The sequence below is a fragment of the Meles meles genome, chromosome 16, assembly GCF_922984935.1.
Source record: "Meles meles chromosome 16, mMelMel3.1 paternal haplotype, whole genome shotgun sequence".
NCBI lineage: Eukaryota > Metazoa > Chordata > Mammalia > Carnivora > Mustelidae > Meles > Meles meles.
The window spans coordinates 25,297,388-25,323,836 of record NC_060081.1 but is presented as its reverse complement, the minus strand read 5'-3'; the positions used below and the strand labels follow the sequence as shown (position 1 = coordinate 25,323,836).

The 26,449-nt window shown below is 38.9% G+C and overlaps 1 protein-coding gene across 2 annotated transcripts in view; it reads right to left on the bottom strand.

Annotated features, from left to right (window-relative positions):
• Positions 1 to 1,091: 1,091 nt before the first annotated feature.
• LRPPRC (leucine rich pentatricopeptide repeat containing) overlaps positions 1,092 to 26,449 on the bottom strand; it is a 103,493-nt gene continuing 78,135 nt past the window's right edge. The window contains exons 30-39 of one of the 2 annotated variants that reach the window (XM_045980926.1): positions 23,212 to 23,338; positions 16,819 to 16,907; positions 13,179 to 13,383; positions 11,283 to 11,422; positions 11,052 to 11,167; positions 8,501 to 8,575; positions 7,150 to 7,234; positions 5,077 to 5,219; positions 3,136 to 3,216; positions 1,094 to 2,583 (exon numbers count right to left, since the gene is read on the bottom strand). In XM_045980926.1, coding sequence (XP_045836882.1) covers positions 3,160 to 3,216; positions 5,077 to 5,219; positions 7,150 to 7,234; positions 8,501 to 8,575; positions 11,052 to 11,167; positions 11,283 to 11,422; positions 13,179 to 13,383; positions 16,819 to 16,907; positions 23,212 to 23,338 — 1,037 coding nt within the window. In that variant the 3' untranslated portion in view covers positions 1,094 to 2,583; positions 3,136 to 3,159. Of the gene's footprint in view, positions 3,217 to 5,076; positions 5,220 to 7,149; positions 7,235 to 8,500; positions 8,576 to 11,051; positions 11,168 to 11,282; positions 11,423 to 13,178; positions 13,384 to 16,818; positions 16,908 to 23,211; positions 23,339 to 26,449 lie in introns of both variants that reach the window. The other variant, XM_045980925.1, reaches the window with a different exon arrangement.

Sequence of the window (26,449 nt, the reverse complement as noted above, 5' to 3'; positions counted from 1 at the left end):
ATAAATCAATGTTGATTCCGATCACTGTGGGGAAATTAACTGCTGTAAGCCTGGATGTTTCTCAACTCGAATGTGAGGGAAGAGGGGTGCCTGATGCTCAGTAGCGGGTGCCCATGGTTAGCCCCGCAGAACTCACAGAACTGACAACAGCACACAGGGGCCCTGCAGCCAGGACTGTGCAAGGTCTGGGCTGACAGACGTGACACAAAGAACCAAAGAACCAGGCCCTGTGGAGTTCACAAGCTGTGGGGTACCTGCTCTTTTAAGTGGCCGTGTGAGTCCTGGAGAGACAAGAGGCTAGGGCTAAGAACCGCAGGGAGTAGCATCCCCCCCATGCTGGCCACCACAATCTCACCCCCAATCCCCAGGAAGGAACAAGAGGATAAGGCAAGGGGGAATGGGGAGTATGCCAGGGACAGCTCTGTGCAGCTGTCGAATGCTCCTTCTGACACTTAATACAGATAAAACCCCCTTCATTTTCAGTGTCCATTTACCATATATCCTCCTCTACTAATTAATTCTCGCCAACATTGTACCTCAGGGATCTCAAATTAAGTATCTGCTTGTCCTTGTAACAGAGAAGCTGTGATACTGTCGGTTCTCCACACACAAACTACACCATTTAGCAAAGAAATTCTGGCCGCAAGAGAGGCTACCACACAATTTTTTTTTTTTTAAAGATTTATTTATTTGACAGAGAGAGATCACGAGTAAGCAGAGAGGCAGGCAGAGAGAGAGGAGGAAGCAGGCTCCCTGCTGAGCAGAGAGCCTGATGTGGGGCTCGATCCCAGGACCCTGAGATCATGACCTGAGCTGAAGGAGGCTTAACCCACTGAGCCACCCAGGTGCCCCAACCACACAATTTTTAACTCAAAAAAAAATTTTTTTAAAAGATTTTATTTATTTGACAGACAGAGACCACAAGGAGGTAGAGAGGCAGGCAGAGAGAGAGGAGGAAGCAGGCTCCCCACTGAGCAGAGAGCCTGATGTGGGGCTCGATCCCAGGACCCTGAGATCATGCCCTGAGCGGAAGGCAGAGGTTTAACCCACTGAGCCACCCAGGCGCCCCTTAACTCAAAATTTTAACACTAAAGTCCTTGCAATGATAAAAGTGATTACGCAAAAATTCGATAAGCCTAAAAATGAAGAAGCTTACAGGTTTTTGGAGTATAATTTATTCAAAGCATTTCACATTAAAATTATATTAGGTTCAAACACATGAACATACAGTCACATGTAAAACATACTTTCCAAAAGTTTACAATGACATTTACTTTTTTAAGAGCTGTTTGCTTATAATAATTTTAGTCTAAAACATATTATTGAGTGCTATAATTGTGTTTGTTCTCTGTTTCTATTTGTTTCATTTGGCTATCAGATATTTAGAAAGCCTTTCTTAGCCCACCTAGAATATACAATTACATTGCAAATATTTAAATTCAAAAGGGGAAGCCAGTCGTGCCCTTCAGAATGCTAGATGAGGGGTTTGTACTTAGTTTCCTCTGCACTACACCTTGCATTTTACCAGCATCAATATAGAAGGCTGGCTTAGAGTCACTTCATGCGAATAAGACTGTACAGTCTCTGGAGGAGACAAAATGGGGAAGTCCAAGGTATACCCCAAGGTTACACCTCCTCTGAGAGACCTCTTCCAATGAACATCAATAAAATGTTGCTCCACTAACTAAAATAAGGCCTGCTTCAGTGGAATCACTAATGGGAGTGAGGCTCATGGCCAACCAGACAATACAGGTACATACAGAATAGCTCCAGTTTCTGCCCCTGGGGAGCAAACAAAGGAGAGCTTCACTAAGTCCTCTAGGCTGGGACTTGGCACTGGCCAAGGCCTCTGAACCCTTAGGTCTAACTACACATTCCTAATGGATGTGTAGGAATAAAGGAAAGCATGGCCAATCCCACCATGACGTTTACTTCTTGGCTTCGCTCCATCAACCCCTCCCTTTCATGCCACCTGCAGGCTCCAGATGAAGGACGGGTGGGTGCCCAACTCAGGTCAGCAGCACAGCCAGCACGAGGCCAGCTTACTTCCCGCAAGGCAAGGTCTCCCCTCATGGGAATAGTGGGAACCACTGATTTCAAATGGATAAGGAAAACACCAAAATGAGGATAAACCTCAAATAAAACATTTTCAACGTTTTGGATAATTAATTACCTAATCCTCAACTAGGTCACTGTTACATATTAAGATACTTTTGTAATGGTAAAGTGTTTCACAACCCAGCCTGAATTCTTTTATAGTAACAACAGATAATACAGATATTAATAGGCATGAAAGCCAATTTGGGAATAGCTTTGATAAAGCTGAATACAAACCACCATTTCCTTCATATATAAGATCACACATTCAAAGGGTAAGTATGAAGTAACAAGAGCCTGGTGTAGGGTGTACTTGTGCCGACAACCTGAAACCGAGACAAAAGGAAATGCACTGCTCTCTGCTTCAGGATCAATGTCACGGCTAGGACGCAGTCCTAGAGATGTCTATGAACAGAGCCTCTCAGAAGCCTCCGTGGGAGAAGAGAAAGCACGGCGGGGAGCATCCAGGCGTTGGCAAAGAGCACCCTGACCAAGGGCAAGCGACAGTCTCTGAGTTTCTGTTTCTCACCGGAAAATGAGTGTTAGGTGTGAGGACTTACAATATGCCTGCCAGTGCCAGCAATTTACAAAACTGGAATATTATGCAGGGTTTCACACATGAAGAGAATTCCTATCATGGAACTGTAAAGCCTTAGAAAGCTCACTGAGCATCATTTGTCTAGGTCCACAGTTTTCAGATAAATAATATTAACAAGAAAGTCTTAAATAAAGGAATAACATTTTTATGAAAATAATGAACAAAACAGAACAGGGGACCTGAAGAGTCACTGGGAGAAGAACCCTGAAAACTTACAGCTTCAAACATCAGAAGCTGTGAAAAAAATGCTGTAGATTTATGCTGTAGGTGAAACCCTAAAAACTCTAGTGACTAAACTGCACACAGCTCTTGTTAATAAAGTGTTGGACATATATACATTATGAATAAAAAAAATACACAAAGTAACTTTTCATTTATTTATTCTGTCCTCTCAAATGTATTTAAAAAATAGCATTTTAGACACTGATCACAATACGCACCAAATAAAGTAGTGCCTGCTTGTTTCACAAAGGGTTTTCCCTTGATTCCTTCAACTGCTTTGCATAAAATTCAAAGCTTTCCTGTTAAGGAGACAAAAAGGGAGGGAAGTTACAGGTACAGTTACCAGTGAGAACTCATGGGAAAAAACTCGAAAGTCATATAAAACAAAACAAAGCCCTCAAATGTCAGGAAGTGCTGTAAAATGATAGCGAAGACCGCCAGGACCGTGGCAACTGCTCTCCCCTCAAGCCTCAGCACTCCTTTCTGTTCATGAAGTCACGAGTTGAAGGGCCGCAAGTCCAGAGTGAAAGCTTTACCAAGAGCCTCTGCTCTGTGTGCGCATGTGCGGGCAGGCCTTTACGCCTGGCTATGGGAGGCTTGAATAAACGTGTTCTGACTTGCAGCTTAGTGACACAATAAAAACGAATTTTGCATGAATGATTTCTCTTATTAAAATAGAACAAAACAAAACAAAATTTCCTGGGCAACTGATTAAAAATGGGCAGAGGATCTGAAGAGACATTTTTCCCTGGAAGACATCCAGATGGCAAAGAGATACATGAAAAGATGCTCAACACCACTCCTTACCACAGAAATACAAATCAAAACCACAGCAAGGTAGGTAGCACCTCGTACCTATCAGAATGGCTAGGATACAAAAGGTAAGAAATAACAAGTGCTGGCAAGGATGTGGAGAAAAGGGAACCCTCCCGCACCGTTGGTGGGAATGTGAAGTGCAGCCACTGTGTAAACAGTACGGAGGTTCCTCAAAAAACTAAAAAATGGAAATAGCACATGATCCAGCAAGTCCACTAATGGATAGCCACGAAAAGAAACCAAAAACACCAAATTGAAATTAAAACACTTATTTAGCAACACACACCCTCCATGTTTACTGCAGTATTATTTACAGTAGCCAAGACATGGAAACAATTGAAGTGTGCATCACTGGATGAATGGATAAAGAGAACATGATATGATACACCCACAGAATATTATTCAGCCATAAAAAAACTTAAAATCTTGCCACCTGCAACAACATGGATAGTCCTTGAAGACTTATAGCAAAATGGAATAAATCACACACAAAAAGACCAATATCATATATCTCATTTACGTGGAATCTAAATAAAACAAAAATCAAAAATCAAATAAACAAAAAGCCCCAAGCTCACAGGTGGTAGAGAATAGACTGGGGGTTGCCTCAGGTGGGGCGAAAGGGACGGAGGGAGTCAAGAGGTACAAATTTCCAGTTATAAAATGATTAAGTCATTGGGATGTAATATGCAGTACGATAGCTCTAGTCAATAACACTGTATTGCATATGGGAAAGTAGCTGGGAGAGTGGATCTTGAATGTTCTCATCACAAGAAAAAAATCCGTAACGTGTGGTGATGGATGTTAACGGATTTACTGTGGTGATCCTTTTGCCATATACACAAATATGGAATCATCACACTGTACACCTGAAACTATTATAAGGTTATGTCAATTCTACCTCAATTAAAAAAATAGAACAACCCTTCCTCGATGAAGGAATAAAAACCAACTTGCATAAAATGAACAAGTAATTCATGGGGAGACAATGAGCTTGGCTATTGAAATACAGGCCAGGCCATTAAACCCTATTTCAAGTTGAAATGATGAGAGAACTGCCCCAAGGACATTTGATAAATCCATACCTATAGCTGAAGGTCCGAGACTGACCTTGTATTTCAAACCTCAGCCCCACGGGACCATGTCCTCCCACAGCCAAACCTGCCGGCCCACTGCTCAGTTCCTGAAGCCCTTCTCTGAGGCTTCTTCACAGAGATCTAATCCTTATATAATTAAGTATTCAACTTGTTGTTTGGGTTTTTTTTTAACACATTAATAGGAAGCATACATGAATCTGCAGAGTTATCTTCCCCCCGCGCCGCCCTTAATTAAGAAATACTCACAGGGGGTTCGGTGAAGGGGACAGGCTCTCCAGCATTCTTCAGCAAAAATGCGTAACGCTTTAGAAACAGATTGTTCAATTTTACATTCCTTGCCATCAGATGTTCATACAGCGCTTTAGCAGATACAACATCCTTGTCTGAGACTGGAAAAAAGATATTAATCACAGATAAATCACTATAAATACCTTCCTCTTTTCCCAACAACAGTTAGCCATTCAGGGACTCCTGAATCCCTTTATTCCAAGACAAATGAATACTTAACTACTTTCAGCAAAAAGCCACATCCAGAGTCTACCAGCTCCCTCACTCCTCCCCACATCTCTCATTCAGCATTATTCAGGATGAAAAAGAAGGAAGATGACAAATAAGGCTATTAAAAGAGCCATAATAGTTAAAGTGACCACAAACCAAAGTCCTCAATCACGGAGTAAACACACACCATTCAACCCTCTCTTCTGCTTAAAACCACACTTGAAATCAAGCTGATTCAAGGACTGTTGTGGTGACGGTCTTATAAATTATGTGGAAATCTAGACCTCCATTGAGATACAGATCATCAACTAAACAACACCAAAAAGACTGGCAGTATATTCTACTGTAAAATAAGCAAATATGAGGAATGTATTTGGCTACCGTAACAAAAAATATTCTAAATACATTATCTGCATAAGAAAACTATACACATCTACCTAACATTAACAAGTTGTGCTAATATTTATTTCACTTCAATGACTGATGAAGGAGCCCAGGGGCTAAATTCAGCTGGCTCTCCGGGTCGTGGCTGCCGTATAGAAATTTCACTTCCAGGTTTACCATTGAGATTACAAGGGCTCTACTAGCAATTACTGCTGGTAGTTCAACTCTTTAATTTCGCATTCAATTGTCAACATCTAAGCACCCAACAATCCCCTACACTACAACAGTGATGTAGGACCAATCCCAACTCCAGCAGCACCAGGGTGAGCTCCCAGGATGGATGCAATAGAAGTCAATCCAAGGATCAATCCAAGGAGCCAAGATCTCCCAAAAGGGAGCAAGCATGGATGCCTCATCAGTTCTCACTGGACTTCAACAGATCTCTGCTGTTTGGGTGAAGTCAATTTCCTGTCTATAGGAAAACTGGTCCCTGTAAGGGCCAAAACCTTTCCTGCACCTTCATGGTCTCCTTGCTCCTCCCCATCCCAATTCCCAAGTGGGATTATACAACTTAGTTAGCAGTTTTATACTGTTTTGACACTATTTCGTGGTTATTTACTCATTATTTAACATCTCCCAAACCCCCTAATGGAACTTTGAGAAATTTTACAATTATTGCCTCTGTTTTGAAATATATCACTGTCCCTTCGTAAGGATGGAAGAAGGAGAACCAAGTTACTAATTCCTATTGTAGTTTGCTGTCCTGACAATAACAAAATTAACAAAGAAATACTTCGTTTATCCCTTGCCTCATGTGAGCAAATCAGTGAGTGGCGGACGGACAGATGATCATAAGTAGGAAGTGAAATGCTTCCATTTATCTTGATTACTGAGCAAACTTCAGCCTGGTTTCCTTTTATGTGTGATGAGCTGGCAGTCAGGGTACAAACTGCTTAAAGACTGGAATTTCAAGTGTGATTTAAAGTAAAATCTTGGGGCCTGCTTTTTAATTAAGGGGTCTGTTATTTCAAAAGTGTAGGCAGGTTGGGAGGGTACTGAAGGAGCAAGAAGGCAAGTCACATGACAGTCTCAGATATGCACTATTTCATGTTGTGTTTCAGGTGGCCGTGGGCAGCCTGGATTGCTTCCCCGGTATATATGCCCAAGGGGACCTCCAAGTCTTCCCGGGAGCCTGGGGTCCGATTCAACATAGATGGGCCCCACTGAAGATGCTCAGTGATACTTCTTTATGTTAAAGTTATATGCATAATTACGTATTTTTCTTAAATACAGTTTTAAAACATTTTCTAAAGCTAAATCGATTATTTGTATCATAGTTATCTGATATTTAGCATTACTGTCTTTGAGCGGAAGACTTAGTTGACTATACTACAAATATCTAAATCACTTAAATAAAAGTCAGATTAAACTTATTACCATAGCTTTTCATGACCGAAGTGTATGCTTCTTCCTTTTCAATTAATTCAGGAATCAATTCTAATAAAGATTTCAGAGTTGATGCCTAGGAAATTAAATATAGGAAATGTTACCACAACTTGAAAGAAGAATAAAACACTGATATGTGGATATTATATTAGGAAATCTTCACAATTACAACACAACCATCTACTGAATTTAATAAACTTTTTTCCCTTCTGTATATCTTAGTATTTGCTATTCATTTAATAATTTACAGCTAAAACAAACATTTTCCCAAAGTTAATGAATTCCATTCACACTTCCATAAATATTTTTCCGAAATATCTTTTGTCAATTGGCAATCTTACCAAGGAAGTTACAAGATTCCAAAGAGTAGAAAGAGACATTAACTGTATCTTCAGGTGGCAAGATTTTTAAATAAAATGTGAAGAACTGGGTCAAACATTCTGAAGTTCTCCCTGCTTTGTATATACAAACAGAGGATTTCCAGATCTCACTGGAATATTTACTCCATGACTTTCAGAGGTCATCTGGACACAACAATGGATTTACTTCCGGTAGTGAATACAGACCTGCCACATCCTAGTGATAACCAAACACATGATGCTGTCGGATAAATCAAGGATGGATTTCATAAACCTTTACGCCATGTTCCCATCTCACGAAAGAAACATCTGGCTTGCTTATTCTGTCAAACAGCTAGACACTGTAACTGCAATTTTTTAAAAATTCTAATTCACTTTTTACACATTTATTCAGTCAATCTATATAAGTGGACCCGCATCTTTCCAGGACTTCCTACAATTAAGTCTCCTGGGAGGAATGTTCTCAGTAGATATATTACTGTACGCTCCCTTCCCATCTTCCCAGCAAGTCAGTAGGCCTATGCCTATATGCAGAGTGACAAGTGCTTTTTAGAATTCTTATACTTTATAATCCCAAATAAAAAAAAACAGTCTCTTTGAAAAGCTGCTTGCTGTAAATAAATATGAGTCAGAGATAAAAAGTTCAATTAGGTAAATAAAACACACATACACACACCAGTGTGCTAGTGTGGGGGAAATTAAGGAGAATTAGACCTCTCAGACTGGAAACCTAAATGTTTCACATAAAACATTACAACTGGCACTCTGTTTGAAACTTTGTATGTTTCCAAATAAACTAAGAATGGGGTTTGTGGTACTCAATAGGTAAAATCAGATCTACAGAAAACAGAGACAAGCAGAATCTTCAGTCTCTATAGTGTTTTTAGGTATGGCACTGAACCAAAGCTCTTAGGTGAAATTCAGTACCCTGAACACGACTGGCTTCTAGCATCCCTGATCTGCCAGTAAGTCAAGCACAGTACCTTTCCTGGTCTCTGAGAGCTCCTCATACAGAACACCAAGAAGATTGAAGTTTGTTCAGCAATCGCACCACATCTCTAAAAATTGAAACAACATTCAGTCAATGAACGTTTTTGATAAACAAGTAGACCAAGGTGAATATTTCCAATTAACAAAGTTCACAATAATACAGTAATGTATCATTACCAATGGGAAAGCCTAATCGTCAACCGGTTTTTGTACGGTAAGAAAACAGAAAACAAACGTGAGGTACACTGAGCTTTTGTGAATTATGTCGCCCTTGGTGCTGCGAGTATAAAGTTTGTTTAAAAAGAAAAGGGAAAAATTAAACTAATGCTTCAACAACCACAGAATAAGGTTTAGGACTGCAAAGAAAGAGGGAAAAAAAGAAGCACTATTCCTCTCCAATTATTCTGCCAAGCATTCACAAGTGAGCTAGGGATCATAAGGTTAATTATACATTTAATAAGGTGTCAGGGAGATAACTGCTCGTTTCTTTATAAAAATTAAAATGTACAAAGCAAGTTCTCTTTAAAGTATAATTACCTACACTTATGCATACAAAAGGACTGATTTCAATCTCTCTATTTTATAAAAGGCTTTCATTGCAACAGACAGCCAGCGCTTGAGAAAGAGACAAAAGTTAAACTAAAAAAAAAAAAAGTTTATATGACAGACCAGATAAATCAAGTGTCTATCCAATCTTAGATGCTATAGTGAAATCAAATATGGCAAGACAATATTTTAGTTTACACTCATCACAGTTGTCATTCTTTTAAGTTTCTCAAAGCACATAGTGCTTTCAAAGCTTTAAAACATTGTCAATACTAAAACGAATAGTATAAAAAGAACTTTTGGGGACACACAGAACATTTACATTATAAACTGATGTTTTCGACATCTGTGAATAAAGTATTCTTTGCTGCAGCAAGAATAATCTTTTACTGTTTGACAAGCAGGTAAAGGATGGGTAAAGGGTTTATCAGCTGAAGCCTCCGTCTACTGAAGGGATGACAACGAAAAGACCGCGGCTGCCGCATCAACACACAGCTGTCACTGGGAGCCCCTGACAGGCCGCTGTGTGAGTGCGACTCCGAGGGACAAGGCAGAAGCCCCACTGCCTCCCAGCTGAGGCTGTCAGCATGCACTCTAGCCAGCGCCCCCGATGATGATGGTTCAAGACAAGCTGGCAGATGAACCATCAAGCGCCGCTTTCTAAAGAACCATGAAAATAGTGTGTTAAAATGGAACGAGGATGATCACGTGTATAAAGAGAGATGTACAGCCCCTAGTAGGCACACTTAGAAATGTACACACCAAGATAAGGCCTCAGAGTTTATTTGTTTCAGATGCAACCTCCAACATTAAAGGCAGCAAGGTAAGACAATGGAAAAGATTCCTAGAATCCCTCTATAAGATAAACTGCCTTTTCTGTTAAAAAAAAAGGGGGGGGTGGTGAAGGGAGGGAGATGAAGGAAGGAAAAAAAAAAAGAAATCAAATCAAGCCAGACAAGAACATTCCCAATTAGCTGGAGTTTCTCTACATTGTCCAGGAACAAAAAGTGAAAAAGCCTTAGATGCAAGTGCCGATTTCCACCGTTTACAAAACTGTTCACACAGAGAAACTTCTCAAGAACTCCTTTTAAAAATGGTTTGGGTTCTGTCCAACTAGATGATCTTTAAGGATCGAAACCAGAGCTCCAGCACAGGGGTGCAGTTTCACCCTCTCTCCCTCCCACTGAATGTGCTTCGCAGATCATAAAAATGGAACTGAATCTAATACTATTTACTATCAGAAATTGGTCCCAGGCCTCAATCTGACACAGGGAGTCTACACAAACACAGCCGCTGGCGGGATCACGGTGACTGTTTGACTGCCACCTGCTGGGAAGGGCTCCCCAGCGGTGCCTGTTTGTGTACACTGCCAATGGCAGCTCCGATCACCCACCGTTCTGCCGGCACTTGGCACAGCTTTATATTTAGTGCTGTTAAAATGGCATGAATGCAGTTGTCTCCTTCCCTGAAGATTGCTAATTTAACTGAGAGTGTGGGCCACAGAGACCTGCATTTGTCATTTAATGTGTCTGTGACACACAAGTGAATAGAAAGCAAATTCAACTCTTAATAAACCTTGAATAAGGCACTAAGAATGTTTGAGTATTCAAGTGAGAAGCCGTACTTGAAAAGCAAACATTTCCTACTTTTTGTTTGCAAACTGTGTTGCCATGGTGATGATCGGTCTTTAGAGCATTAGAAAATTAAAGTAGGAAACCAAAGGAATGGTTTTGCGTTACCTATCTGCACAGAAACATTTGTCTTTAAATCTGCCAGCAAAACACATCTTCCCTCACTCCCCTTTAAACCTCAGGGCGTTTCTAGCCTGGACTGGCATCTTTACTTACAATCCAGTCCTTGTCACGAGGCTGTGATCCACACTGCACATAAATGTACTGGAAGCACCATGCATCCTACCCCACACCTAGGTCTAGTGATTTCTCAATTTACTTCTCACAAGCTCCAAGCCCCACTGCTCCAGGTGTGGTGAGTCATTACCTGTAGGAGAGCTCTGGCATCATCCACCTTGCCTGATTCCAGAAGCTGAAGGAAAAGATCAGTGACAGGTTTGTAAACTGCAAACTGATTGGCCAGTCTCTCTGCCATGATGCTTACTGAAAAAGTAACAGGTAAGAGAAAGCTTTTAACTCATCCACAAAAGACATCAGGTCCAGCCTCACCAGAGAGAAAATGTGCTTCTGTGTACTTTAGCAAGAACAGCTCACTTACTCTTTTCAACTGCTGGCTCCAACTGCTCCTCTATTAATTTTCTGAATAAGTATGCCAAGCCAAAGTACTGGGGTTCCACAGTTTGATTCTCTGAAGTAAGCATACTCTCAATGTTTTCTATTGCAACATCTATGTTATTGCTGCAAGACAGAGTAACATATATTGTAAAAAAAAAAAAAAAAAAAAAAAAAGTCTCTGCTTTTGTATTAATATTGCAGGCACTTTTAGTATGAGAACTTACTTTGAGATTCCCTATAAATACCACTAACCAGATAAAAACCACTATGAAATTGGAATCAATCACATGGAGGTGGCAAAGATAATCACTAGGCAGTTCATGTTACAATAACTGAAATAGCGACATTTGGTAAAACACGGCTCTGAAGACAAGACTAAACACTTAACATATAGAAGAATCAATGACAATAACTTAAGAAAACAGCCTAAATATCTAATTTGATTTTGCAGCTCTTTGGGTATAAAATGAAAACTTATTTAAGTACTATAACTTTGGCTTTATGATCTACAACTGCTCCCTACTGCATGAGGTGAAGATCACGTATAACACCTCAGGATTCCTAAAGATGCTAATGATGTCTTCAAAGGTCTACTTTCAGGTCTTTCAACCACAGTCACATCAATTTGTTTTTGTTGGTTATCACATAACATTTGAAAAATAACCAATTTACACTAAAATTCTCAGAAAAAAGTATCTTTACAATTTACATTAAAAAAAAATCAATGACATAGCCTTATGTAACAAGTTATGATAAAAATGATCTGCATGATTAGGTTTCTGGCTAAGGTACTCCTTGATCCATACTTTACAGTTATGATATGCCACTCTGAAGCCAAATAATCAATTTTTTTGGAATTCTTACCTAACACATAAGAATTCTCTAATAAAAAAAATGAATATCCTGTTTTTAACATTTTTCTTATGGGTTTTAGTGAGATAATTATTTAATAGTGAATAAAAACACATTCTCTATATCATATAAAACTGTTTAATATGATAACATTCTAAAATTCATCCAGATCTTAAATTGGATAACTTCCTTGATCTTCTGGCTTAACAGATCTATATTTTCTTATTAAGGGAAAATTTAAAGTTCTATCTGGAGGGAAACAGTTTTAAAAGGGAAAGAAATAAAACTTCTCAGCCCAGAGGAATGGGAACAAACGAAACCCCCCGCAAAAACAAACAGTAATAAATTTTAATGATCAAACCCATTAACTGCATGTGAGGTTAACTACTAAAGAACACCTAAAATCATGAAGAGTATCAATTTCATAATCATCCCACGAATCTTTACCTTGGGCAATGTACTCTGTTAGCCAGGCTAATAAAAATCAAGTATTTATTTATTTCTATACAGTGAAAGTCTACGCAAGAAATCTAGAGATGGTGGTAAGAGAATCACCTCTAAACACCTCCTTTTTATGGGTGTGTGTTGACAGGAGGGGAAGGGTAGGGCGGTGGGGAAAACAGACATGCACATTTTTAACAAGCCTGTGTGTCCCTCTGCTTCCACAATGTTCTGGTATAGCGTCACCCTCAAGTGTTGCTGACAATGAAATGAACTCATTTTCCACATCTGTGTCAGTATTCAACAAAAGGGGCCTGGCACGTATGAGTGAGAAAAGTTATCAACCATGGAAAAAGTTTCATGGATTTAAAATTTTGATAAATGTCATTCGAAGGTCTAATTTAAAGCTAAAACACATTTCGCAACATATAATTATTCCCTAATAGTTAGAGAACAACCAGCAACTGGCATCAGTTATTTCCTCTGCAATTGATATGGTTTCTAACAACCTAAGAAAGGTTTTAAAAGGTGGTATTTGAGATAATGCTCCTTCGTATCCGACGAAGGAAAAGTTGAAAATACTCACTTCTTTATTTGTGCCAAAGCAACGTTATTGATGAAAACCATATTTGAAAGTCCAATTGAATGTTCGAGTCCATCTACCATCTTCTGAATCGCCTGAATGCTTTCTACATCACCCTTCAAGGCACATGCCTGAATAAGGCGGGTCACTGCCAGCCTAGAAGGTATCTGCTCCAGATCCAAGGCTGCTTTTAGTGTTGTTAGAGCCTCTACAAAGAAGAGCAGGCGACAGAGTTTTTCTTTTATGAACTGTACTGCCTAATGCATTTTGAAAACCAGCTCTTAAATATGAACACCAAATGGCTACACACAAAAAGCTATGAATAATTTATCCTAGATTACAGAAAATATTAATACTTTATGGAAAAACTAAAAAAAAAATAATGATTTGACTATAAAATATCAGAGACCAGAGAATTTCTTCTTTAAATAAATCAGAGAGAAAATAAAATGCTACTGACAGAAGGTGGGTTCCCTTCAGGATAACATTCAGTGGCTGATTTCAAGGAAATTGGCAAACTCAGAAAAATATAAATCAGAATCTTAAAAATTAGAGTCTCTCAAAATATTGTAACTTCTACCACATTCATACTTTCCCAGATTTTATAACATTCAAAGATTACGTGATTATCAAAATCTTCTAATATCCCAGAGATTCTTCCTTGAAAATAATGTCCTTTCTAGTCTAAACAGGATAGATTAGGCAACAGCAGCCAAACCGGGCCATTCAACTACCACACTATCAAATTCATTTTACATGACTGAACACTTAGTAGGTATTTGCATGCACTTTTTTCAAAGAAAACAAAGATCATCAGATTCCCATGGGTACAGCCACAGGTTTGTTTTTTTTTTTTTAAATAAGTACCTGATTATGGATAAATATGGAATATCCTTTCACTTTAGGGACTCCTGTGCCAGTGAAACGAAATCATTACATTAAAGATAAAGTGGCAGACTGGAGGGAAAATTTAATACTCAGAATAATAACCACCACTACGGCTACCAAAAAAGACTTCATGGCTTTTTCAAAATTAAAGCAATGTAACCTAGAAAACACTAAGACTCTGAAGGCAGCTCCCAAATGAGAACAATCTATCTTCTACACAAGAAATGGGGGAAGGGTAATAATTAAGCAGTCTATTAAAAGTGCTACAGTAACAAACAATGCATTGTGTTTATTACTGAGTCAATAATTTTTAAATACTCCATATCTACAATCTAAATCAGCGATTCTCAAGTGGGAAAAGAGAAAAAAGATGTAGTTTAAGAGGTACATTCACCAAAATTTTATAAATACACATGTGTATCTAAGAAACAAAAATGTTACTTTTATTATTTTTATTAAAAACCTTGATAAAATCTTCTTAACTGGTAGTCATACACAGATAATCAACTTAAAAACATTCCTTTAGCCAAGAGTTCTATCCACTAGGAAGGATCTTCTCACCACTGCAATTAAAAGAGTGACAAAAATAAGGTAACGACTGTGACGATAGTAACCAGCATCCACTGGACCTCTTCCGCCTTTGCTGAACATCTACTACGTGCAGACACAGTAGTAAGCAGCTACACTCACAAGGACCCTTCTGAGGTAAGTACCGATTCTGTAGGTAAGAAACTGAGAAAGTTTCAGTAATTTGCCCAAGGTCATACTGCTAGACACGAACCCAAGAATCCAGTACCCTAGAGCCTGCATCTACAGGCATACGTGTAAGTGAGAGAGAGAAGGACTGGGACGGTTGATCATTTTACGTCTACCCGAAAGGGAACATGGGACCTTAGAACCTAAATCAAATTCCCGTAACAGGACTTGTCTTCTGAATAGTTTAGGACCTAAGGTACACCCGGAGTCTTTTTCACAGTCACCTTAATTTCCTAGTAATACTGATTATGTTGCAAAGGTGCCACAAATCAGCTATTCACATTCTAGAACAGGATTTGCTTATAAAATCACGTTAAGATGGAACTGGCTTTATTTTCGTTTTAGATGGGACGGGGAAAAAGAAACCTGGAAAGGAGAAGAGGATTTCACAAAATGGGAACTCTAGTCAGCCATGGAGCAAGAGGAGCCAGAGACTGCCAACAGCATTTCCATCCTTGCCGACGGTCCCTACGTTAACGGTCGGTGAGGCGCAGTGCCAGCGTCACGGCTCCTGCTCCAGCTCTCAGCCAACCTCTGGCTGAACTCAACAGCTGAGAAGAATAGATGTGAAATCAATCACATCATAAAGTTTCTAGTAGTTTCCACAGGGCACCATCTTCTACAAGTGAAGGACAGTAGTCAAGTTAAACAAATTCAGTTCAGATTCAGCTCAAAAATTAATCCCTTGAAATGAAAAAAAAGTGGATCTTTATTTCCATGTCTATAGAAATACAAGCTTCTTTATATGGGGAACAAGTTTAAATTTTCAATGTTTTAAAATTGTTTATAATTTCCAAATAAAGTATCAACTTGACAAAAAGGCTTTTTTTTTTTTAAATAAAAATTAAGATGAAAGCTTTTAAAGTTTTAGTAATAAGCTCTGCCCAAAAGGGCTGTCTGGATGGACTGGCCCTGCTTGGGGAGTGCTGAGGTAGAAATATTGCAAAAAGAGAAACCACGACTTATATACTCAGTCCTAATCAATTAGGAGGACCTCTGAAGACCGGCAAATTTAGGTATTATAGGTAACAGTAAAGGTGCACAATTAGCAACTTCCTCTCAGGGATGTGAAATTATTTTATAAACATGCCAGATGAGGAATAACATCATTATTAAAGTCCAAGGAAGAAAGGAGATAGTTAGCTTTTCCCTTCAAGATTTTCTGCACGGTTTTTGTTGTACTGGCAACACTGTGGTTTTAACAGTTTTACTCTATTGATTAAAATTCAAATGTAAAGCCTAAGGAGAAACGATGCTTACCTAAATTTAAGAGAGTCATCATCTTTCCCCTTGGGAGCTCACTCCTAAGATCTCGGATCCACAAATACCCTCCACCGAACAAATGGCCCCCTTCCCAGTCCTCCCCGAAGTCATCTCTGCAGCTTTCTTTGGTTATCTTCTTAACATTAATTGAAAAACGCTAAACTCCAAACTCCAAACAAACACTGTATTTTATTGCTGTTGGTATTATGAACTATTGAAAAAGTATTAGATTAAGTTTTAAAAATCAATATTATAATCATTTGGTGCACAATCCCACACATTTAACACTCAATTTAACTCATTTGCTATCTCACACACAACCAACACAATATGCAAGAAACAACTGCTGGGAATTGTTTCAGATGCTCTAAAGTATGTTAATTTCCAAAGCAAAATGACTTGTGCTGTGAATTTTAACGCACTTGAAAGCCTGTACTTTCTCTCGTTCTGGAACACAAATTTTGCATGTCTGAAGAGCTGTGATTCATCTTAAGAAAACCCATCTTGTGTTAAATGGAATGGAAACTGGACTAAGTGGTCAAATGACAAGTACATTCATATTCAAGCTGTATTATAAATGCATGTACAGTAATTTACGTCTCTCAGCTACCACAAAAGGCTCTTGATAAGCAGGTAATTTGCTAAATGGACTCCTTTATCCAAGTATTCGAAGGGCGTTACAAGAAAAATCTGCAGAGGCATTAATGTGACGTAAAGGTCAAGCATTGTGACATACCTTTCAAATAATCCCGCCTAACTTGCGTTATGATGAGGAGGCTGTTGGCAGCATCGTTCAGTGTGAAGCCCTTGATGTGGGTCTCAGCGCTAAAAGAAGCAGACATTTAGAAAGGAATTACTGACATGCTTCTGATACGATAATAAATGGTTGAGCACCAAGGTGAAATTATAAAAACTACTGTTCGTATGTTAAAAATATTGCTGCAAAATATCGACCTGGAGACAGCTTTTGTGTTATCCTGTCAATGGTTATAGAAGGATAATTTTTTTTTGCATTCTGACAGATGACAAAGTTGGAAATGAGCAACAAAAGAAACAAAGTACAAGATTTTTTTTAAACAATCGGTTCAGATTCTTGAATGCTGACATATTAGATGATAAAATAACTGCGTGCCCTGCATTGTTCTGCTGTATCCTAAGCTGGATACTTTTTCCTCTTTTCTCTACATTCACCATAATTATAAAACGTAAAACTATTCTTTCAGCAACAAAAATGAACATTTATTTTCAGCACGATATATTTTAAATATAAACGAAAGCATATTACTAACTAACACCGTATCATTTGGTTGATTAATTTTCAAATTTCTGTCATCTAGCTACATACAGTTTTTAAAGGTGAGCAAGCGTAGTGCAGAACTAAAACCATTGTTACCTTAAAATTAAAGATCTCACACAACAATCTTGTCCCAGCCATTTCATTTGAAACAAAACCCCCAACTCCTTAAAACTCGAGAGCAAAACTCGGTTTACTAATGGCTAAAACCTACATGATTAAAAAACAACCCTAGCCTGAGATGACTTCTGTTCGCTACACTGTTTGCACATGTCCTGTGATGAAATTTCGGCATCCTTAATGCCCCCAGGGTTCATCTCCCGATTAGGAAATCTCCACAGGTCACAAGGAGCAAAAGCAATTGCCGCCATTTGCCTTATCAAGCTCAGCGATGATCCTGCTGCCAACAACCTCGGCCTGCCGACATGAACATCTAAGCCGAGGAGATTGTGAGAAAAGCAGGGTCACTGCTAAATTATTCTCATCAATCCCAAGAAAATCCTCCAAAGACACTGTGACGTGCCCATCTGCTCAGTCACTTCCAGCCTCAGAATTCACCCCTGCAGTCCCCGGGCACAGGATTTTCTTACCCGCCCGCCCCAATCCTCTTAATTCCACCAAAGCACCCATTGCTCAGTTTGACTTTTTTTCCTTTGTCCCATCTGTCAAAGCTCTTAAATCAACAACCCGTGCATGAGACTATAAACTGCATAAAATAAAGGATTTACTTTCTCAATCTTAAGCATGATTAAGTAAACAGAAGACACTATTAAAATTAAGCTCACTTCTTAAGCCAACATTATTACATATATTATACCATATTTACATGTAAATATTACCTAAAATTCATTGAAACCATGCAGTAACAAAACCTCCCTTTTGACTAACGGTGTGAACCGTTCACCTTTTAAAAACACAGAACATTTTCTTTCCATGATCTAAGCTGCCCATTCAATACAAATACAAAAGCAGGAATTAACAGGAAGACAGAAACTCTCCCCAGTATTCAGTATTATATACAGAACACTATATCTTTTTTTTTTAATTTTTTTAATTTTTTTTTTTATTTGACAGACAGAGATCACAAGTAGACAGAGAAGCAGGCAAAGAGTGAGGAGGAAGCAAGCTCACTGCTGAGCAGAGAGCCCAATGCGGGGCTCGATCCCAGGACCTGGGATCATGACCTGAGCTGAAGACAGAGGCTTTAACCCACTGAGCCACCCAGGCGCCCCTGAACACTATATCTTATATATGCACAAACTGACCAATCAAAACCAAAATATATTCCAAACTGAAAAAGGAGAAAAACTACAAAAAGTTACTGGCAGAGATCTCTGTGTTGAACAATAAAAGAAGTTTCTGCTTCTGACCCATACTATGGATGTGTCCTTTTATAAGGAAAAAAAATATCTAGTCCAGAGCTGTCAAATTAAACTTCCTGTGGCGAAGGGAATATTCATTATCCATGTTGTCCGGCAGGGTAGTCGCTGGCCACATGCAGCGACTGTGATGGAGTAATAGAAATTGTAATTTCCTAAAAATACAGTTTAGTGTTATCAGAGATCTAAAATAATAATCTCCTTTACTGCTCTTCTTCGAATAAGCAGTTCCCCTCCCTCAAAAGAATTCACTATATCTAAATTTTGATTTTGAAACACGAGGAAATGTAACTAACTGTAAAAATGAAAGAGTTGGCTAATCCTTCTTTCTTTTTTTAAAGATTTTATTTATTTATTTGACAGAGAGAGATCACAAGTAGGCAGAGAGGCAGGCAGAGAGAGAGAGAGGGAAGCAGACTCCCTGCTGATCAGAGAGCCCGATGTGGGGCTCGATCCCAGGACCCTGGGATCATGCCCTGAGCCGAAGGCAGAGGCTTAAACCCACTGAGCCACCCAGGCGCCCCTGGCTAATCTTTTAAAGGCTGCGGTTACTCTTACTTTTGAGGTTCCATAACTTGTGAGAAATGTTTAATTATTCTCGTTGATGAAACTCTCCTAAGTAAGGGTGCTTCATTTTAACCAACAAATCAGAGACAGTGAAGGTAGAACAAAAACAAAGATTGCGTTCTTTAGTTTGTAGAGAAAACTATTGCTCTTAAGACTGAGCATCATGCAGGTAAAAACAGCGGACTAAAACAACAGACTGCTCTCTGTGGACTGACAGTAGAGGGCCGAAATTTGAGGGGGGTAATGCTACTCGCTATAGTGACTCATGTGGTCACACCATATTATAATAAACATGGCCACTAAAAAAAGCAAAATTCTCTTTTACTCAGAGAACGGATATACAACTGGAAGAAGAGATGACCTGTTAGTTAGAAACTTGAACTTCAACTACCACTTCTGAATTTCTAGCCAAGAGTCACTTTCAAAATAACCCAGTGTAGATCTAACCCAAGATACATTTTTTAAGATTTATCTCTTTGACGGAGAGGAGGAGAGAGAGAGAGAGAGAGCGCCTGTGCCCGCGCACACGCAACACCTCAAACAGACCCCATGCTGAGTGCAGGGCCCAACACAGGGCTTGATCTCAAAACCCTGAGATCATGACCTGGGCTGAAATCAAGACTCGGATGCTCAACCCACTGAGCCACCCAGGCACTTTACCAAGATACAGTTTTTCACAGTTAGATGTAACATTTTTCTGGTTCAAGGGAAAGCATGTGCATCTAATCCCCAGTGAGGTGCCTACAGGCATGGTAAGGCTTTGCATCCAGGATTTTCTTAGGCAGACCCAGCTACAAGTGAAAGGCAGCCACAAAATACTCCTGGAAGAATAATGTAATTAAGATAGAAGTGCCCTCAAGAGTACAGAAAGGCTTCATGAAGATCTAGAGGAGGAGGGAAAGAAAAATCAAGCTACATTTCACACACCACAGACAGAAGGGGAAATGGAAGGGCAGTGCTTGCAAACATCCAGATCAGTAGCTTTCCCACTTGTGTGATCAAGATCCACAGTCACACACAGAAGAAACGTTTCACACTACCTATCAGTGCAAACACCAATACAACTCACAAAACAATCTTTACCATATGAAGTGCTTTGATATTTTCTATTCTATTTTTAAAAATGTTGGTTCTGGGGCACCTGAGTGGCTCAGTGGGTTAAGCCTCTGCCTTCGGCTCAGGTCAGTATCTCAGGATCCTGGGATCAAGCCCCACATTAGGCTCTCTGCTTAGCAGGGAGCCTGCTTCCTCCTCTCTCTGCCTGCTTCTCTGCCTACTTGTTAACTCTCTCTCTCTGTCAAATAAATAAATAAATAAAATATTTTTAAAAAATCTAATCCACTAAAGAGATTCTGTGACCCACGTGCTGGTTGCAACTGTAGTTTGAAAAACCACCCGTCAGTGAGCCATCCTCAGTGAAAGGTATGCACAATGCAAGAACACTAGGGTAAGGCAAGAAAATGTTGAAGCTTCTGTTTTTAAATCTTACTATCCTCTGAAAAATTTCTATTTTATGAGTATGTTTTAAAATATACTTAATGGGGCGCCTGGGTGGCTCAGTGGGTTGAGCCTCTGCCTTCGACTCAGGTCATGATCTCGGGGTCCTGGGATTGAGTCCCGCATCGGGCTCTCTGCTCAGCAGGGAGCCTGCTTCCCTCTCTCTCTCTCTCTGTGCCTGCCTCTGTATCTACTTGTGATCTCTCTCTGTCAAATAAATAAATAAAAAATCTTAAAAAAAAATAAAATAAAATATACTTAATGTATGCTACTTTGGTACAATTCACCATTAATGGTATCTGATCAAAATGTTTACAACATACAATTATTGAATCACTTGGGTATTTATTAAATGCAGATCCCTGGGCCCCACACCAGATCAAATGAATCAAAACCTTTGGGTTGGGCTGTGGGGAATCTTTTCAAGCTATAAGAATGTGAGGCTCCGAAAAAAAAAAAAAAAAAAGGGAAAGAAAAGAATGTGTGGCTTGGTGTTCTAGGACAAGCCCAATTAAAATGGGGGGAAAAAAAGGTCATCTATATTTTGGGGAAGTATTTCAGGATCAACCTCGGGATTAAAAAATTTTTAAAAAACTTCCTTCTCTGCTTCCATCCCCTCACTTAATTACACCCAGTTCTCAACACAAGAGCCTCCTCTTTTCTCTGTCCCTGCTTCTCCCAAATCACTGTTGCTTTAGAATGCCTTTGATTACTACAAGTAGTGTTAGGAGAAGGGTTTAGGCAATAATTTCCCGAGAAAAGTAATTTTAGGAAAAACTCCCACCTCCTTGATGACTCCAATGATTACAGATGATGGTACGCTGTTCAATGTCAAATTTTCTAAGTCACTAATTTAGCATCTCTTGGGTATTTTAGAGATACGTAATTTAATTAGCAACTGAGTAAACACACAAATGAGATACAGAATACATGGAAGACTTACATTTGAGAAGCCTTCATGTGACCGTCCTTGCTATAGGACATATAAGATGATTCAAGACCATAGGTATACAGACGATATGCATATGTGTCTACATACATGCTGTACTTGTATACAGATGGATCTATACACTGTCCATACACTGTCCATGTGTTTATATGTATTTCCACAGACAAGTACAGTCATATACTTTTTTCAAAATATAATGAAACACAAGCAGTAAATATGGCCCAATGGTGCATAACTTTAACATAACACTGGTATTAAGAGCAGATCTTCCAGCAAACTGCAAGAATGGCAAGCATCCACTATCTAGTCAGGATTCTAATATTTCAAAAGTACTGTGACTTAGAAGCTCTGAAGGTCAAAGTTGGCCCAGAGAGATCATTTCAGGACTTGCAATACACTAGGAAAGACTGATCTTTGCCATTGAAAATAAGGCTAGTAACACATTACCAAGACAGGTCTACATCACAGAGCGGGTCACTGTGCTCTACTTCATTCTAAGCCTTCTCTGGTTAGTAAGTCAACTTTCATGATAACTCCTTCGGGATAAGACAACAGAATCCATTAACTGACACACCAGGTATGAAAACTTTCTTGTTCTGATTAATTTTACTCTAAGGAGCTAGCCAGAGGGACAAAACCCCTACCACAACCACCCAACAGATTTTTTTTTTAAATTCAAAATCAAATAAAAAACACAACAGAAAGTTAAAAAGAAAAGTCATTTAAAATGTGTTGAGCACCTATATTTTACTCTACTTCACTCTGTGTTCTTCAACACCTAAAAGGGATCTTTCATGTAAGTCTTATTATCATCCACTCATCATCATAAGAAGAAATGAGGTTCACAGAGGGGATAATTTCTCCAATAGAAACTTCAAGTAAGATTCGAATCCCTGCCTTAAGTTCAAAGCCCTTGGGCTATTTTCACTTTATTAGGCTCCTTCCACCACAAAAGGCTCAGAGAGCTAGACGCTGAATAAGAAACAGAGTATGATAAAGGGAAAAATATTATTTTTCAGTATATGGACTTCATAAATGAGTGGTAAGCTTTATTAGGGGAAGAAAATGTACTGCACTGTGGAAGGCCAGTAAAACTTATTTTTTTATAGGTTAAAAAAAAGCCCATAAAATTAGAAAACCAGGGGTGCCTAGGTGGCTCAGATGGTTGAGCATCTGCCTTTGGCTCAGGTCATGATCTCAGGATTCTGGGCTCAAGCCCCATGTCAGGCTCCCTGCTCAGCAGAGAGTCTGCTTCTCCCTCCTCCTCTGCCCCTCCCCCTGCTCGTGCTCTAAAAAAAAAAAAATTAGAAAACCATTTCATAGGATTTTTGCGTGTAGTTGAGGATAATTAAGCAGCTGCTACTACAACAAATCATTAGGAAAATCCTAATGATAGGTGATACTTTTTTAAATGACAGGTTCAATAAATGGACAAATACTTACAATTCTTTCACTTGCACTGCTTCTATGAAACTATCCTTCTCCAACAATAATTTTATAAGATTGCTGTAAGTCTCACTGTTAAAGATAACGTTTTGCTTTTGTGCCTTCAGGAAAATAGTATATGCATCTACAAAGGGAAAAAAAGCAAAAAATGAGATGATACTATTCTGAAATGTCAAAAAGGAGGAAAACCCCCTAGAGCAAAGCCTCAAAGCCACATATGTGTTTGTTTTCATGTTCACCCACCACAGCACTCTCCAGAGACACATACACTGACCAAAACAACAGATAGTCACACTCCTCATCTTGATAAAAACAAAGTCACAGTTTTGGAAAATCTACTTAAGCCACGTGGCTGGTACCTGAAAGGACTTCCTTCTAAAATTACTTTTGTTTTCTTTCTTTCTTTTTTTTTTTTTTTTTAAAGATTTTATTTATTTATTTAACAGAGAGAGAGAGCGAGTGCACAAGCAGGGGGAGAGGCAGAAGCAGGCTCCCTGAAGAGCAGGGATGTGGGACTCAATGTAGGTCTCGATCCCAGGGCTATTAGGATCATGACCTGAGCCAAAGGCAGTGGCTTAACCAACTGAGCCACCCAGGTGCCCCTAAAATTACTTTGCATACTAGCTCTCTAAAGTCAATAAATTATTTTCATGCCAATAAAAATGAGAAGTAGTTCTTCTGAATTTGTTTGTCAAAAGATGATACCAGTTTCAAAATCAATTGCAAAATGTGTGGTAAAGTCCAAATAAACCATAGGTATAATTTAAATTGAGGGGAGCAAAAGATGCATTTTAAAGCAATCTTTAATCTATAAGTGGGTGGTTACAATGGTTAACATTTCAACACAATAGCATTAAAGTGAATATAGCCTATAATTCTAAAATTAGGAGATCAAATTATTTGGCTACGACAGGACTTATACAAAAACATACAATTTTCAAATATACAGGTATCTAACAAGTAAACTAAGCAACATTTGTTTGACTGATTAACAGTTTTATTTCACTTGTTCACAATAACTGTCAGTGAATGAAAAGATGTTACCAAAAGAGAAGTATCTACACTTTTCAGTCACTTACTTTTCTGAAATAAAATTGCCTGGCTATAAACATCCAACTCAAACTATAATCCACTCTCTGGTGTGTATAAACAAATCACAATAGAGATGGGGCACCAGTGAAAGATCATATACGACCTTCGGTGGGATAAAGCTCAATGTAAAGAAATACAATACATGCAACTAGGAGTGAGCAGGATATTAATGCTCTGACGAACATTCTGAGCTACTTCAGAGGTTTCTGAACAAGCAGACGTTGTATCTGTATTCCAAGGTTAGGGCAGTTTGCAAGAGCCCTTCAATTAAACTGAAGGGACAATGTCAGAAACTTACTCTTTCATGCTAAACTCAGAGAAAACCAGAGAGAAAAGGTATGACATTAATATCTGCATCTTAACTAAGCAGAACAGATAAAATCTATCATTCAGTTAACAATGCTCCCTTTTAAGAGAGCTGAGAAGTTAAATGCAGTGCAATTATTGTCTACTCCCCAACAAGCATCATTTGCTCAATGAAAATAAACAGGAAGTACAATTAGAATTTTTAAGATTAACAAAATAATTGGGAAATCTTACTAGTTGTTTTCTAAAGTTGTAGTTTAAAGATTAGAGAGAGAGAGCATGCGCGTGTGCACACACACGTGAGCAAGGGGAGGGGCAGAGAGAGAGGAAGCACACTCCCCAATGAGTGCAGAGCTTAACACATGGCTTGACCTGAGATCCTGCAATCTGTGAGATCACAACCTGAGCTGAACTCCAGAGTCGGATGCTTAACCAACTGAGCCACAGGGGACCCTAAAATTACAGTCTTTGTATGAAATTGCTATGGCTCTGTTTATTATTCTCTATTAGTTGGAAAAAAGAAAGAAAGAAGAGGCTATCACTGTGATGCCCCAAACTCATTTGCCACAGATTTCTGGTGTGAAAGTCAGTAAGTATACTAAACTATCAGAAATTCAATAAAGTACTAATGTTAGCAATCAATTTTCAAAGTATTCATGTTTTGCTAGGCATTCAAATCCTGAAATATACAAAAAACTAGAAACTCTGAAGAACAGGATAAAACCAGTTAAATAAATATAAATTATATATTAAAGCTAGACCTCCAACCCTGAAATAGTGCTTGATCACTTCAACATACACCAAGAACGGTGCTTAATGCCCTAATCATTTTCTGCTTTCAAATAAAAGCAAAATATATAATAAATACATCTGCCAAAAAACACTCGTGATCATGCTATTTTCAAAGTATACTTTTTAATAAAATGTATGCCTATTTTATTTTTTATTATAAAAGATTTCAAATGTACAGAAAAATATAAAGAGTAGTATAATGGACCCTTCCATATGCCCATCACCTACATCTAACAACTATTACCATTTTGCAATTCTTGCTTTATCTTTGTTCCTTATGGCTTAGCTATTTTAAAATATATTATGGATATCTTGATTTTTTTCCATCTTTTAGTACTTCAGTAAGATCTCAAAAGTTAAGGACACTGTCTGATAAATCTTAACACCACTATTGTATCTAATAAAAATGAGACAGGGGCACCTGGCTGGCTGAGTCAGAGGAGCATGAAACTCCTAATCTCAGGGTCATGAGTTAAAGCCCCATGTTGGGTGCAGAGATTACTAAAAAATATTATAAACTTTAAAAAAAAAAAAGAGAGAGAGAGAAATAGTTCATGAATACTATCTACTACTCAGTTGATGTTTACGTTTTCCCAACTACCCCAAAATGTGTTTGTTAAACTTTTTTTTTTTTTTTTTTTTTTTAAAGATTCTATTCATTAGTGGGGCGCCTGGGTGGCCCAGTGAGTTAAAGCCTCTGCCTTTGGCTCAGGTCATGATCTCAGGGTCCTGGGATCGAGCCCCGCATCGGGCTCTCTGCTCAGTGGGGAGTCTGCTTCCTTTCTCTCTCTCTCTCTGCCTACTTCTCTGCCTGCTAGTGATCTCTGTCAAATAAATAAATAAAATCTTAAAAAAAAAAAAGACCCTATTCATTCGACAGACAGAGATCACAAGCAGGCAGAGAGAGAGAGGAGGAAGCAGGCTCCCCGCAGAGCAGAGCCCAATGCGGGGCTCAATCCCAGGACTCTGAGACCATGACCCTAGCCGAAGGCAGAGGCCTTAACCCACTGAGCCACCCAGGCACCCCACGTTAATTTAAAGAACC